General features: G+C 37.4%; 1 protein-coding gene across 2 annotated transcripts in view; it reads left to right on the plus strand.

Annotated features, from left to right (window-relative positions):
- Positions 1-14,232, plus strand: part of by (blistery) — a 94,584-nt gene that overhangs the window by 70,146 nt on the left and 10,206 nt on the right. For both annotated transcript variants that reach the window (XM_068764703.1, XM_068764702.1), the window contains 6 exons: positions 176-372; positions 987-1,136; positions 1,914-2,077; positions 2,776-2,982; positions 3,820-4,002; positions 10,543-11,119. In XM_068764703.1, coding sequence (XP_068620804.1) covers positions 176-372; positions 987-1,136; positions 1,914-2,077; positions 2,776-2,982; positions 3,820-4,002; positions 10,543-11,119 — 1,478 coding nt within the window. The remainder of the gene's footprint in view (positions 1-175; positions 373-986; positions 1,137-1,913; positions 2,078-2,775; positions 2,983-3,819; positions 4,003-10,542; positions 11,120-14,232) is intronic.

Raw genomic sequence — 14,232 nt, forward strand, 5'->3', positions numbered from 1 at the left:
AAAAAGAATGCTGAATATTTTTGTCACTAACTCATTTGAGAGATTCGGTGATGACGCAATTGCACGCATATTGCATATAGCATCTTTTTTATTATTAAATGAACACAATCGAATGTTTTACTTAGAGGATTTTATGACAGAAATGTGTAATTCAAAACAAATGGTATAATTGCAGGTATTCGAAGTGAGTGGCGGGGAGGAGTATGTCCGGGAGTGCGAAGAAGGTCTCGCGCGAAGCATATTTGGTCGGTCGCGGGCGCTAGGCTGGCCGGGTGCTCTGGCCCCGCCGCTAGAGCGACTCTGTGCCGCCTGCAAGCACATCGAGAGTTGGCTCGCAGCGCATCCTAAGAATGTCGCCGTATTACTCGCATGGTATTAATTTTTTAACACCTCTTTTATCATTTATCATTTATCATTTATCATTTATCATTTATCATTTAATAAATAAACAGTTTCAAAGTTTTATTGATTTATACATAGAGATGATTAGTTTATTTACCAGCTTTAAATGAGCGAATGAGTACGGATTTAGTTTTATTAGGCGGACGCATTTTTTTTAAGTAAAACACACAAAAGACTATAATCTTACCGCGTTAGAATACATTTGTACAGAGTGATTGGGTACAAATATAAAAGCTTTAATGTGTCAATGTATAGCTTGTTTGTCAGCAAAAACCTGTAAAGCTATTACACATATTATTCAATCAGCCTTCATAAAGTGATCACTCAGAAATATGTTAGATTAATTTATTATTTCTATTCGAATTTTATTATTCATGAAAAGTAATTTTAAAACAATTTTTCTTAACTTTTTTATTATTTCTAAAAACGGTGTAACATACTTTAATTTACAGCAACTATCTATACTAACTATCTGCACGTATCAAAATACATTCATCCTTTTATTTACATCTATAACCAATCAGCGTGTATACGCAAGTACTAAGTATTTATGTGAATTTGTATGTATACATTTGTCGTGACAGGGGCAGCCGCGAGCGGCTGGGCGTGTTGGTTGCCGCTTACATGCACTACTCGGCGATCTGCGGCGCGCCCGAGCACGCGCTCGACCGCTACGCCATGCGGCGCTATCTCGACGACCGCGTGCCTGTTTTCCACCTGCCTTCTAATAAAAGGTAATACTACCTAATTGACGGCAGTTAGGGCCGAAAGGTTCTCAAATGACGAACACAAGCCGGCAGTCGCGGCGTGGGTAGGCCCTCCACTAAATGGACCGACGACATAGTCAAAGTTGCGAAAAGTCGCTGGAAGCCGGCAGCACAGGATCGGTCAACGTGGCGATCTTTGGAGGATGCCTATGTCTTGCAAAAAGTGTCTATCAGCTGTGTTGATGATAGTGATGAATATTTTCAATACACACCGTGCCTTCTGAAAAAAAAAACACGCCACACCTCTCGCAACATAATAAGTATCTCTCTGTGCTCATTCCGCGAAGTCCTTGGAGACACTTTCAATATCTTTTCACAGCAAGAACTAGTACTTAAAAAGTATCTAAGTATTAGTATGTCTCTCTGAATTATTTTGTTGTCTTTTGATTAACCGGTGACAATAATAAGACATTTTAAATATTAGTTATCTTTAATACTAGTATATCTTTACTAATTTAAGCATCATTAGTTGAAACAACAAAAAGTTGAAGTTAAATAAGTTAGCATAAATGAGCCGGAAGCCGCCTACAAATCTGATAGTGTTTTGATTCCTAAATTTCTATACTACGTACCGTAAAACACTTAAAATATAAATAAATGTCAAATAACACGATTGATCGTTCAGGATGGAGTGGATTCATTTACAATGAAAGATTTGATCGCTTTAGCTTTTGTGTATATTATTTTGAGCGCAATTAATGTGAAAGTGAGGAATATTACAGTAAGAATTTAATTTGGATGCAGGTATATAGATACCTTCGCGGGCCTACTAGCAGGACAGATCCGTGTAAACGCAGCTCCTTTACAACTGACGCACGTGAGCGTAGCCGGCTCGCTCGCTGCCTCTGCCACGCCGACGATCGCCTTTCTCAAGATATATGAGAACTTTGTCTGCGTTTATACCTCAGGTGAGAATAATCTACCATAAAACCGTCAATCTAATTATCTCTCTTTTCACTCTGAAACGTTACTATTGCGCTACTAAAACCGTTGTACCGCACCTTGGAAAAGTGCGTTGTGGTAGGGGCCGAGGAAACAGACAATGTGCGCCGGCGCAGCGAGGGTTAACGACGGACTGGTAGAACCGAATGGCCGATAATCCTCCCCGTCTCGTCACGCGCCCACCTATGGCGCGGTACAGCGGTTTGAGTCGCACTTTATCACAATAGTAATTCGTTTGACATTATTAGATTAATCTCATATGTCAAAGTAACATTGTTCAGGATTTAAAATTCACTATCGTGAGCGTTACGATTTTATTTTCTTTCTTGTATGATACTAACACGTCGTAACCATTTTGGATTGTTGAAGTATTATAAGAAATTATTTGAATTACCAGAAACAATCCTTATTTATCCTTTTTGCACAATTGCACTTGCACACCTATATTACACCTTCTAGAGGATCTGTGCTCCTACTCTGCAAAATAATAAATGTAGTATCAAAACAAGTTTAAATAACATCATACAATCTCATTTAAAATCGTGTGAAGGTACAAAATCTTTTCAATTATAACACGGAATCATTAATAAGCTCTGCTGTTTTTTGTTGTTCAGTCGTTTTGCGATTAATTTTTCTACAGTGAAAGTTACTTCACATTGAACAGGCTTGTATATGATGAATGGGGGTGGCTGGACGGTGGGCGTGGGACGTCTTGCTTTGCGCGGAGATGTTCTGGTGCGTGCGTATAGACGTCCCGCGCATGCCAACACCTCCCAGCGCCACCTGGTGTTCGCCTGCCAGTTCCACACCTGCGCCGTCGCCGACCACACGCTCTCCTTTACTAAGCAACAGCTCGACCACGCTGCGCATGGTAACTCACTTTTCTCCTTTGCTTTACATCTGATATCACGTGTCCTTGATTACATCATACGAAACACAATTTATATCTTCGTTTAATATTATTAAAGTACGTTAAATGCAAGTTCTTGAAAGACAAGCACGGGCCAGTAGACGACACGTGGGTAGGCCCCGCCCACTTGTTGGACTAATGACGCAGTGAAGGTGGCGGGCAGTTGCGGGCAGCACAAGACAGGTCTTCGTGGCGATTTTTGGGGCAGGCGTTTGCCTTGCCTATGTCGTCTATCGGTTATGTTGTGTATAATATATGGAACCATTTAGCAAGACACGTATTATATACAAAGACAGTCAAAACAGCATTTCTTTGTAAAATAAAATTAAAATTTTACATTTGTAAAAGAATTTCGTAGTGAATACCCATACTCAGATAATTTGTAACGAAATTTCTTCTTGCTTTTTATGAAATAGATTTCGAGTTCTGTTAGGCAACTTCTTTAACATTTTTTAATTTATTTCGTCTTCTGTTTCTCTTTAAGTAACTTAAAATAGCAACTGTTATTGTAGTATGTATTTAGAATTGATTCAGATTTTACCTATTATTCGGTTCACAACTCGAGATATACACCATTCTTTTTAATGACTAAAATCCATAAGAAAAAATCTTATATAATTCCTAAAGTTCTATAAACAACATGCATTATTAAATTTGAGTTATGAGAAAGTTGAGGTTTATGGCTAAATGTTGGAATGATGTTGGGTGTTGTTAGTCATTCAGGCTTTTAAAGCTAATAAAGAAATAAAAGTTGATGCATAATATGTCTATTGAAATAAAATCGGTCCGTTGTTAAAGAGTCATCATTCCCATGCGACGGTGCCGTGGAGCTAGTGTTTGTGCGAGGCGAGGGGGGCGGCGGGGGTGCAGCGCCGGCACCCACGCCGGCAGCGCCCCTGCGCGCTGCTCCTGACTCCTTGGCTCGTGCTGACTCCCTGGAACATCTGCGCCCACTCTCCACGTTCACCGACGAAGATGCTGGTCAGTATTTTACACGCTTTCTCTACTATTACCAATCAGCTCCAGTGTATTTGCTTTCAAGGGATGCTCTAGAGGTTATGTTGTGACAGCGATAAGTTACACCTGAATACTCTATCTAGATACATCAGAAGTTATCGTTAGATTTTTGCCACAGCATATGTGCCACAGCAATACAATACCACTACTATGTTCACCGGGTTTTCATGAATGACCCATGAAAACGTCTCTTAACGTCTGTCCCTCCTCTTTATGTCCCGTATTACGAGAGACAATTTCCTCAGTCATGTTTTTAAAATCCTGGCACTAAAATATTGAACACGTAAAAAATAGCACTACCATGTCCAGTTACCTACATCTGTAATAATATATTTAAAATAGCATCACATTTGTCAAGGTAATTTAATGAATAATCTTAATTTCTTTAATTTACTTTTGCGAAGGCAAGCTAATAGTTTAAGATACATTAATCCAAATAATTACAAATTTGTATTGGTTGTAGTGAATAAATTTATGAAATCAAAATGATTATTGTTTCCAGTGGTTCAAAATTACAATTATTGCAAAAAAAATAGTACTAAGGTAAGGACGTGTCAGTAAATTAACTTCTAAAAATTTAGTTCTTTACTGGACAGTATTATTTTATTTGATATCACTTAATCCCACAATCTTCAACAATTCGCTCAAATCTATAATTGATGTATGTTATATATATATATATATATATATATATATATATATATATATATATATATATATATATATATCGTACATATTTATATATGTATAATAAAATTGCTTTCATTGATCTAAACTGTGATTATGAAACGTGTGAAATTAAACGTTTTTTTGTTATTTTACAATTACCTAAGTTTTTATTCGTTATACTTTAAACCTATTATAAAGATAAAGGTACAATTAGAAAGAATCTTTATGTGTTATGTGTAAAAACAAACATAGAGATGGTGATATTTTATGCTATTAGCACTTAGCGTAACATGTTTAGAGACCACAAAGTAACCAAATTTCTTTTTTGCGGCAAGGGGGGATTTATATTATAATATATCACAGGTATAACAGTTTTTTGTTAACTTCTCTGAGTATCTGTTCGTCTAAATGTGCACAGCATGCGCGCAACTAGGCATGCAACAAGAGTGCCACTTTATTGCCCCAACATCCGTAATTTTCAGTCTATTTCCGTTAACGGCTACTTGGAAAGTACTTCTTAGAGCGATAGTGAGTGTACTTACGGGCTCCCAAAGCGGCATTAGTGGTAGAACCGAGACCGCGGGTTACATTTTGCTACTTTGTGAGCGGATGGTTAAGCTAACACATTTCCATAATAGATAGCGCACGTCGTGCTATTCTTTACAGTGCTTATTTACCCGAATCATTACAAAACTTTTTTGAAGAGTGTTTGTAAGCTGTAGGCGTAATAATTGTTTTTTTTTCTATTTAATATCTAAATTTGGTTAAATTTTACCATGAAATTTTGTCTAAAAATAATTTAGTTAATAGCTTTTAGTTATATTTTATTTATATTTGTGAATATTACTGCGTAAATGTATATGACGTGTTTTCAATGTAAATTATACTATTTATATTTTATTAAAATTTACATTAATTCATGTTTTAATCATTATTATTTTTTAACTTATATCTCGCGAAACAGGGCCTTACAATTATAAATATATTTGTGCAAAAGCTATAATCTAAATGTAAATAGGTTTTTTTTTTACTTATTAGTTGTTTACGATACTAATGGATTTATTTTAGAATTTTTTGACAAATATTTATTTTTATAATATAATTAACCATCATCTTCGTTTTAGGAAGTCATCCGATTAAAAAATATATTTAAACATCATCTTCTGTAATTGTTATCTATAAATATCTGTGTTAATTTGTGTTTTGGTGATGGTATCAAACATAAAATATCCTATTATTTTCGTCAAAGTAAGCGTTATCTTTGCTGCCTGTAAATATCCGGTTTTAAAAATAAACTACCAGATAGCGGTTCATGCAATATTGGGTAATAATATGGCATTAGCTCGTTTATATTATAATAATACATATATTGGAAATGTCATAACATTGGAACCAAGAACTGTGTCATACGAGTAGTCGAGAGAATCGCGGCAAAGGAGCAGGTCGCGGGCTAGTGTCAGCGCTGCAGGTGCAAAGCTATTTTAGTAAGCGACAGGCCGTCCGACCGCCGACCGCCGCCCGCCCAGTCCACTCCGCCGCTCTGCGCTCGTAATCGCCTACTACTCACGTATCGAACGTAATCAAAAAAGTTTCCGGTGCTTTGTGATAACGGCCACGTTTGATAAAACATAACATAAGTTCATTCTGAAGTGATTACGTGATTGACGTGCTAATATAACTGTCTGGCAATCGTCCGTGTACTCGAGAAACAAATATAGTTTAAGTAAGTCTACCGTATTATTTCTGAAACTTGTAAATCTCTGACTAATTTCATTTAAAATGATTAAGTAGGTTTTGGCAAGTCGATTGTTCATTATTACGGTATGGATTTATCGGCGCCGAAGCAACAGCACTAATGGAGCGGCGTGGCGGATCGCTGACGGATGTCCCCGGCGCTCATCACGCCCGCCGTGCCCTCCGCGTGGTTCATTTCTTCATTGGTCACGCTCGCACTCTATTTGAATTAAGCGCGTCCATCGGCGCCTCTAATCTCATATTCATTTAACCTAATCCGTTACGGTCGATTTTTTGATTAATTCACTTCAGACACGTCCGAACATTATTACCTTTATTCGATTACGTGTATTTTGTTGTCAGTAATGTTTGTTCAGTTAATTTTGTATAAGAATTCTAATTTGTGTATTAAAAATAATCTTTTGAACTTCTGTAGAGAAATAAAAGTAAATTACCGTTTAGGAACTGATCACGGCTTATTTTATTTTTATTCGAGTGTTTCAAGTGCTTTTATAGCATTCATGATCATAGGTAGCTCTAAAATATTGGACGTTAATATGGCGTAGTTAATCTGAGGCAATTTTAAACTTGGTAATTACTGTTGTTGATCTGAATTACGCTGACTGAGTTTATGGCATCTCAAGGTGTTGCAGTGTTATGTTTAGTTTTGTGTTTAATCACAAAACCATTGAAAAACTCCAACGCACAAATTGTGCCTGACTTGCCGCTTGAGGACAAGGTGAGTGCGGCGTTCTGCGTCATGTGGTACGCCGCACAGCTTGACGGTAAGAAGCTCAAATAAAGCAAATTCTGCACCATATAACAGACAGAGCTACTGGTATTAGTGGAAGCGACAGTACGCGGCCACATGTATTATCTTGACCAACTCACGGTCCGCCCTCGAGACTGTCGCAAGATCGGACACCCTCCACACCTTAGCGTTGAGAGTGAATAAGGTCGAGCAAGATCGCAAAATAGTCATGAATAAAGCAATATAAGTAATATAATAAGTATACAATATAAATCAGAAAAGATAATATTAGTGTAAAACTAAAACTAGAAAAAAATTATAACAAATAGTAAAATGTTAATACAATCTAAAAATTGAATTAAAACTGTGATAAAGTAACAAATTGCCTAAATGTGGTCTAGAAACGAAGATGAGGGAAGATAGGTGATGAACGAGAGACGACTTGCATGTAAACAAAGGTAGAGATTGTGTAGGACAAAAGTAAAATGTAATAAAAGGTTGTGAAGGAGGAAAGGAGAAAGTGGAAAAAAAAATGAAAAATAGCTTGGGGAAATAAAGGAAACGCCCAAATCATGTTGACATTCAGGTAGTGTTTAATTTAAATACCACGACGATGTATGTTCCACAGTATAATTATGCTTGTCCATTACTGTTGTATTTGTTTAAGATGGAAGTTACGAAATAGAAATCAAAAGTCAAATATTTATCGTATTCACCTCTGAAACACAGTTGATTTTATGCGAAGTGTCATTTCGAGGTAATATATTTTGTGTGCATTGCGCTCAAAATAAATAAACAAGTCTGCAGTAGCTAACCGTCTTAAATAATTATATGAACAGTGCGAAACATCCGAGACCGCTACAAAGTTTCAAGTACTCTTGGCAACAAAAATTTAAGTTTATTGCATATTGCTCAGTAGCGACTACCTCCATTCATTTATTGGTAACACTAAAGAGAAGCATTGCTTGCGGTGTTTATCGATACCTGAGACAGTTTTACGTACACAGTTGAGAACTTATATGCATTTGCGGTGCACGTGCGCTTATGTCATACAGATGTTGTGCAAAGTTAAAATTCCTTATTCTATTTGTGCAATTCTGAATTGGAAATGTCATCTAATAAACAAGTACTACAATACATGAAAAGGTAAAAAGTACTATGCTCATTATTATAGATAATTTCAGACAGATTGAAACTCCTGTAAATTTTTATCAATTATTAATAATTTTGGTAATTTTCCTACGAGCTTTCTAAATTCCGTTCATCTCGCAAATATTTACCTCCATATTTGGATCACAATATTTTAACCGTTCTTTGAATTCCACGAGCTTGCTAAAAGTTGTTTTTCAAGTCATTATTATTCAGAACACACTCATGGTAATATTTTTAAGATATGCGTGCTCTCTAACTCGTGATTTTAGTTTGGGCAAAAATGTACAAGACCGAAACAGGTTGCGGTTTGAAGCTCACCTCGGCTAACGAGCGAAGATAGCTGACCGGGTACCGACGGGTAATAATAATATGGGGCTTAGAGTTTCGTAGAAACACGAGGTGGAGCGGTTTGATGACATCATGCACTCGACACGAAGACGCGTTTACCTCCAGACCTGCGACTCTGATAAAATCGTAAAGTAGTCCAGTTGGACTTCTACTACTACTACATTGCAACAAACGTTACTGACACTATTACGTTCATTGATTCATGTACTAGTACATGTTGTTTCTCACTTCATGACGCTGTTTAAATGATTGAATACTTATTTAAAGCTTTATGTGTAATAAATTAGATAATCTATTTTAAGGCAGGTAGATACCAGCTGACTCAGTTGTTGTTTGAAGTTCGGAAAGTATTTCTCACCAATTAGCAGCAGATGGCGCGTAAGATTGGACATGAGGCAGGGCCGGAGCACGCATCCTCTTCCTGCGTATCTCGACGTGTATTTCGTAACACCAGTGTCCCCTTTGCTATTGAAGCCATGTTATTTTAGTTGACATCACAGAAATAAACGCTTTTGCTTTTACGTCCGTCGACTGGCGCACGCTGTCGTGCAAACTTATACGTTAATTGCGTTATTGACAGCCTAACCTCCAGCTGTTTTTCGTAACCGGTCACAATGTTACTAACTGATCGATTTTAAATATATATGTGTATAGATAACTACAAACATCTGTTTTTGAAACGTATAATAATAAATATATATTTTTTTTCTTTCGTCGCAGAAAATGCAGATGAAATGTTGTAGTTTTTTTTATCAATAACAATTTTGCGTACCAGAGACAGTTCACACTTTGTTTAAATTAAACGACATCGTTACTGCCTCCGAACGGTTAAAATGTCACTTCGGAAGACCAAAAGATATGTAGATACGGCCATTTCCCTCACCGAGATAAGGTTTATGTCATAAGAATGTTAACAAACCTTTTCATTTTAAATTTTGCCGCGTCCGTTTATAATCAATGTTTTTTATGTAATTTTCAATAATTCGTGTGATGTGGTAATATCTTTGTATCAAATAGAAAAGAAAGAATATGATTGTTATATAATTACGTTAAACGTCGACGGAATATGTATTGCTTTATTGATTTCTTTTTAAATTGTTTAAAAATAATGAAATCCAGTATGTTATTAAAAAGGACTATCTGTAACATTCCGTCAAACAACGGTGACATCGAAGATACGGGGTACGGGTAACGGGATGTGAACTTAGCCCTTTTACGGAAGCGGTCGCGCAGCAACTGATGGTCTACACGTAACTGTGCGCGCCACAATCTCGGGACTAAACAGTTAATGCTAATCGCTCACCGACTTTTGTATTTGTGTCATTGATGTTACTGATTGTGCTAATTACCAAGACTAGTGACATATGCACTTATAGTGGATAAATACTATGTATGCATGCGCGAGGCGCGAACCAAGTGCTTCCGCGCTAAACTAGCTAGCGTGTGACAGACCGGTTTAATAGAACGAATCAAAGCCAATTTAAAAGCTATTCCTAATTAAACCGTTACTTAAGTCGTTGCATCAAAACGACACATCACTTAAAAGCGTAACTGGGCCAAACTTGTTATCTATGCGTCAATCTAAATGTCGAAAGTATCTATCTCTTAATGTTGCCGAACGGTCGGTGTTATTGTATTGTATATTTAATGCGATTATAGCATCTGTTGAAGTTAGTGCTGCTAGCTCAGAGGCTTTGTGCATCATCTTCATCGAAACCGAGTTCGCGGAAACAGGTCCGAAACGTACACAAATTTATCCCGATTGCTTGCTGGTTGATCGAAGACTTGCTCACAATCAGTAAACGAACCACGTGTATAGTGTAATGAAATTTAATACCTTTTGGGTACAGGTGATAATAACGGCAGCGGCGAAGGTTCTGGTTCGGGAGTGGAGGCGGGGGAGAGCGCGGAGGCTGCGCACACGTTCGGTCCGCTGGACGGGTCCATCTACGCTACGGTCGTGCGCGCGAGCGGTGGGCCCTCGTCGCCGCTCAGTGCCTCCATGGACTCGGGGATTTCGTCAGCGGGGCGACGCGCCGCGCCCAGTCCGCCTGACGAGCTGGACGCGCTGCTGGGCGACATGCTGCGCACGGTGAGCGCGCTGCCCGACCCGCCGCCAGCCGGCGCCGCGCACTCGCTCGCCGACCGCGCGCCCGACATACCGTACCACGCGCGCGCCGACTCCGCGCCCTTTACCTACGGCGCGCCCGGCCTACGCCCGGGCATGCTGCGCCCCGCCAACCGTCTGGCCAGCCCTGAGCTGGTGCGCCGCGCTTACCGTCCGCAGGACGATGAGCGGACCATCACACCCGACCCGCCCTCGCCGCGCACGCCGCTGTCCCCCGTCACCCTCCGCAAGTTCACGCACGACCAATTAATAACCACTTCCACCACGGCCCGGCAAACTTCACCTCAACAGAATGGCCGGTTAGTATTTTTTAACTGTGTACTGCTACTTTTTTCCCAGAAAAGAAAAAACGTGGTTATTTCTGCTTTTTTATTCGTTACATTATTATTCATTATGTGACTAAAATTTTGAGCAAACTAAATAAGGGCTGTTGAAGCCCTTATTCCAAATTTTAATCGTAGATTACACTCGATTTTTTAAAACAAATTATTTTCCTGTTATTTAAAAGTAAAATATTATAATTACTGTACAATATAATGGTTATTAACTGTTATACCAGGAATTTATTCAGCGTCATCACATAATATTTTAAAAATCTAAAAATCACGTTTCAAACTTTGCTATTTATCGTCATAATTTAGTTTATTTAAAAGAACGGGAAAGCGATCGATGTAAACATATGTTTTCAGTACCGGAGGCGTGGAGGTCATGCGCTGCCTACGCCACTACCTTTCTGTTTGTTTACATTCGGTTAATTTATACGTAAAAACCCCATACATTTACTTTTTTACGTTCACATATTTGTAGCACGGACTCATTTCATGGCAAATTTTGTGTTCCCCTTTTGGGGCGTTGCTTCCAATCTATGACGGTCGCCAAATCTGGTGAAACACAAATGGAAAGCTAAGGGAGCTTTAACGTTTCATTACCGAAATTTTTTTTAACCAAGCAAACTCAAAGCTGTCACAACCTTTTTCTCTCACGAACATAAGACGACATTTGTCACTGACTAAAATAAAGGCAAAAAGTGTTTAAGTTCCAGATTGTTATGTCAATTATTTATAAAAAGCCCTTTACGTAGACGGTGATTGATTATAGGTGTAAAAGAATAATAATGTAGAAGAATAAAGAGTAAATTTATAGCTCATTTGCTTTCAATTAATGTATAATACTCCCTTTCCAAAAATCAATGGTTACAGAAATAATAGTTAAGGTATAAATTTGTGTTATTATGTACTAAACTTTTGTTTACTGTCTATTCCTGCAGAATTTGTACCGCCAGAAGTTATTAGCTTGTCGCATTACAGTTTTAAATTATCACAGTCATCAGATATCACTTTATGAATAAAAATAACTCTGCCCATTTTATATTGATTTTGATGGTTTACATCACTTTTGTGAAATAATAAATCGATGAAGTGTATATCAATCACGTGATTGTTGTTTCGAAATGTATTGTATAGAGGTTGCGCTTAACCAACTATCCTATGGCATTGTGAACGTTTAGTTAATTTGCCGCGTTCCACTCGACCTACTTTACTGTCAATGAAGGAAAGTAATAAAACAAACCATAACCAATCCGAACATTAGACCACGACTCCATTCATGGGCCGAGAGTTGTAAAACGGCGGAATGTTCTATTTATTCATACTGTAAAGCTTCATTATCCGAGTGTGGGTTCGTTATAAATAGACATTGCAAGTGCAAAGCGACATGGAATCGCTAGTTTCTTTCGGCTGTAGACTTAATCGATTTAATGGCCGATTTATACGTGGGACGTTCCGTGGGCGTTAATTGAATAATGATAAAAACACACCGAGATAAACAATGCGGGAATGATTGTAAGATATCTTAACAAAAAATATAGTAATGTATCTCGTACTGCTCGTTATTGACACGTTCGTAGGAGGATTTTTTAAAATATATAATGACAATCGGCTATACATCATATATTGATTTTGTACCTGTCATTGTATTTATTGTTAAGGATGGTATTTTATGGTATCATTTGTGGCAAGAATAATAAACTTTTGTTCACTAAAATCTAGGTATAGTGTATAGAAAATTAATGTGACATCACTATTTTTTGATTCCATCATTATTATTGTTTCTATAGGCCAATAGTAGTAATATTAGTACGATCTTAAATATAGCTTATTGAAGCGTTGCCCAAAAAACGTTTTCATTTCATACGTGGTCACTAAATATAACTTAAAAAATCTGTATAAAATAAGTTTTTGTTTCGATTTAAAGAGCCCTTGACAGTAACATTAAGTGGTTAATATTTGTTTCAAAGTGATTATTATGTCATAATTATATTATCTGCCACGTGGACAAAAAAACAAATATTAATATATATATCTACAGAATTTGATAATGCAATCTAGGTAGCAACGTCTAACAAAAGTCCGGTCCGAAAAATTTATAAAACATGGCCGGATAGTATAAGAAATAAAGTCAAACTTGTTATCCTTTTTCTTGAAGGCGATTCATTTATTCCAAAATGCATTTGGTATTCTTATATGTGTGTTTAGTTTGATTTTATTAAAATTGGGTTCTTCTAAAATTTTCTCGTACATATGTGATCACTATAAATGATCCAGAGTCGATGATAATACGAACAAAGATATAAAGGAATAATTATTTTGTAACATGTGATTATTTTGTTTGTGCGCTGGCTATGTTGTATCTGTTTGCGTATATGTCACATCTGTGTGATGTACTTAGAGTAATCAATCTCAATAATGTTGTTTACGCTAGCGGAAATATAGTAAGTGGAAGCGTGTGCGCAAACCCACAGGGTGTCGGAATGGCGGCCACGACTGCATAATTTTACAGTTTTACCCACTCTGGGCACACGCCATTCTATATGATATATCTAACGTCTCATATTTGTTCATTATAATAAATAATGATATATTCACTGTTTATTTAATTATATCTGCGCTATCGAAAGCAGATAATTTTTCGATATACGAATTGTTAATCTCAATTTTAACGTAGACCCTCCTCGTGTCATTCCCGGAATCCTTTGGGAACCTTCGATCTATACTATAACATGTTATAAAGTTACATGCGTGTAATAATGCGTAGATCGTTATTCAAAATCGTTAAATATAAATTATATTTTTAATCTCAAAATATTGATTAGAAACAAGGTGTTTGATAAAAGTCCTTGACATGTCCACCAGGCTATAAATTACAAGACGCAATATATACAACAACAAGCTGTTAGGAGGTATTCACGCAATTTGGATTTGGCGGGATGGCGTATGATTGCGTCCGCCGATCCAAACGAGTTGCTATTTCGAGATAAACGTCGCCATAAACGGTCGAGCTGCGAACCGCAGCCACGCAGTGGACCAATGTGTACACACAGTTATACTCTAATACTCCATTTACTTTCAACAAA

The sequence above is a fragment of the Battus philenor genome, unplaced genomic scaffold (genome assembly GCF_028537555.1).
Source record: "Battus philenor isolate CCGP_79_NKW_IND1 unplaced genomic scaffold, ilBatPhil1.0.hap1 SCAF_2, whole genome shotgun sequence".
NCBI classification, from domain to species: Eukaryota; Metazoa; Arthropoda; class Insecta; order Lepidoptera; family Papilionidae; genus Battus; species Battus philenor.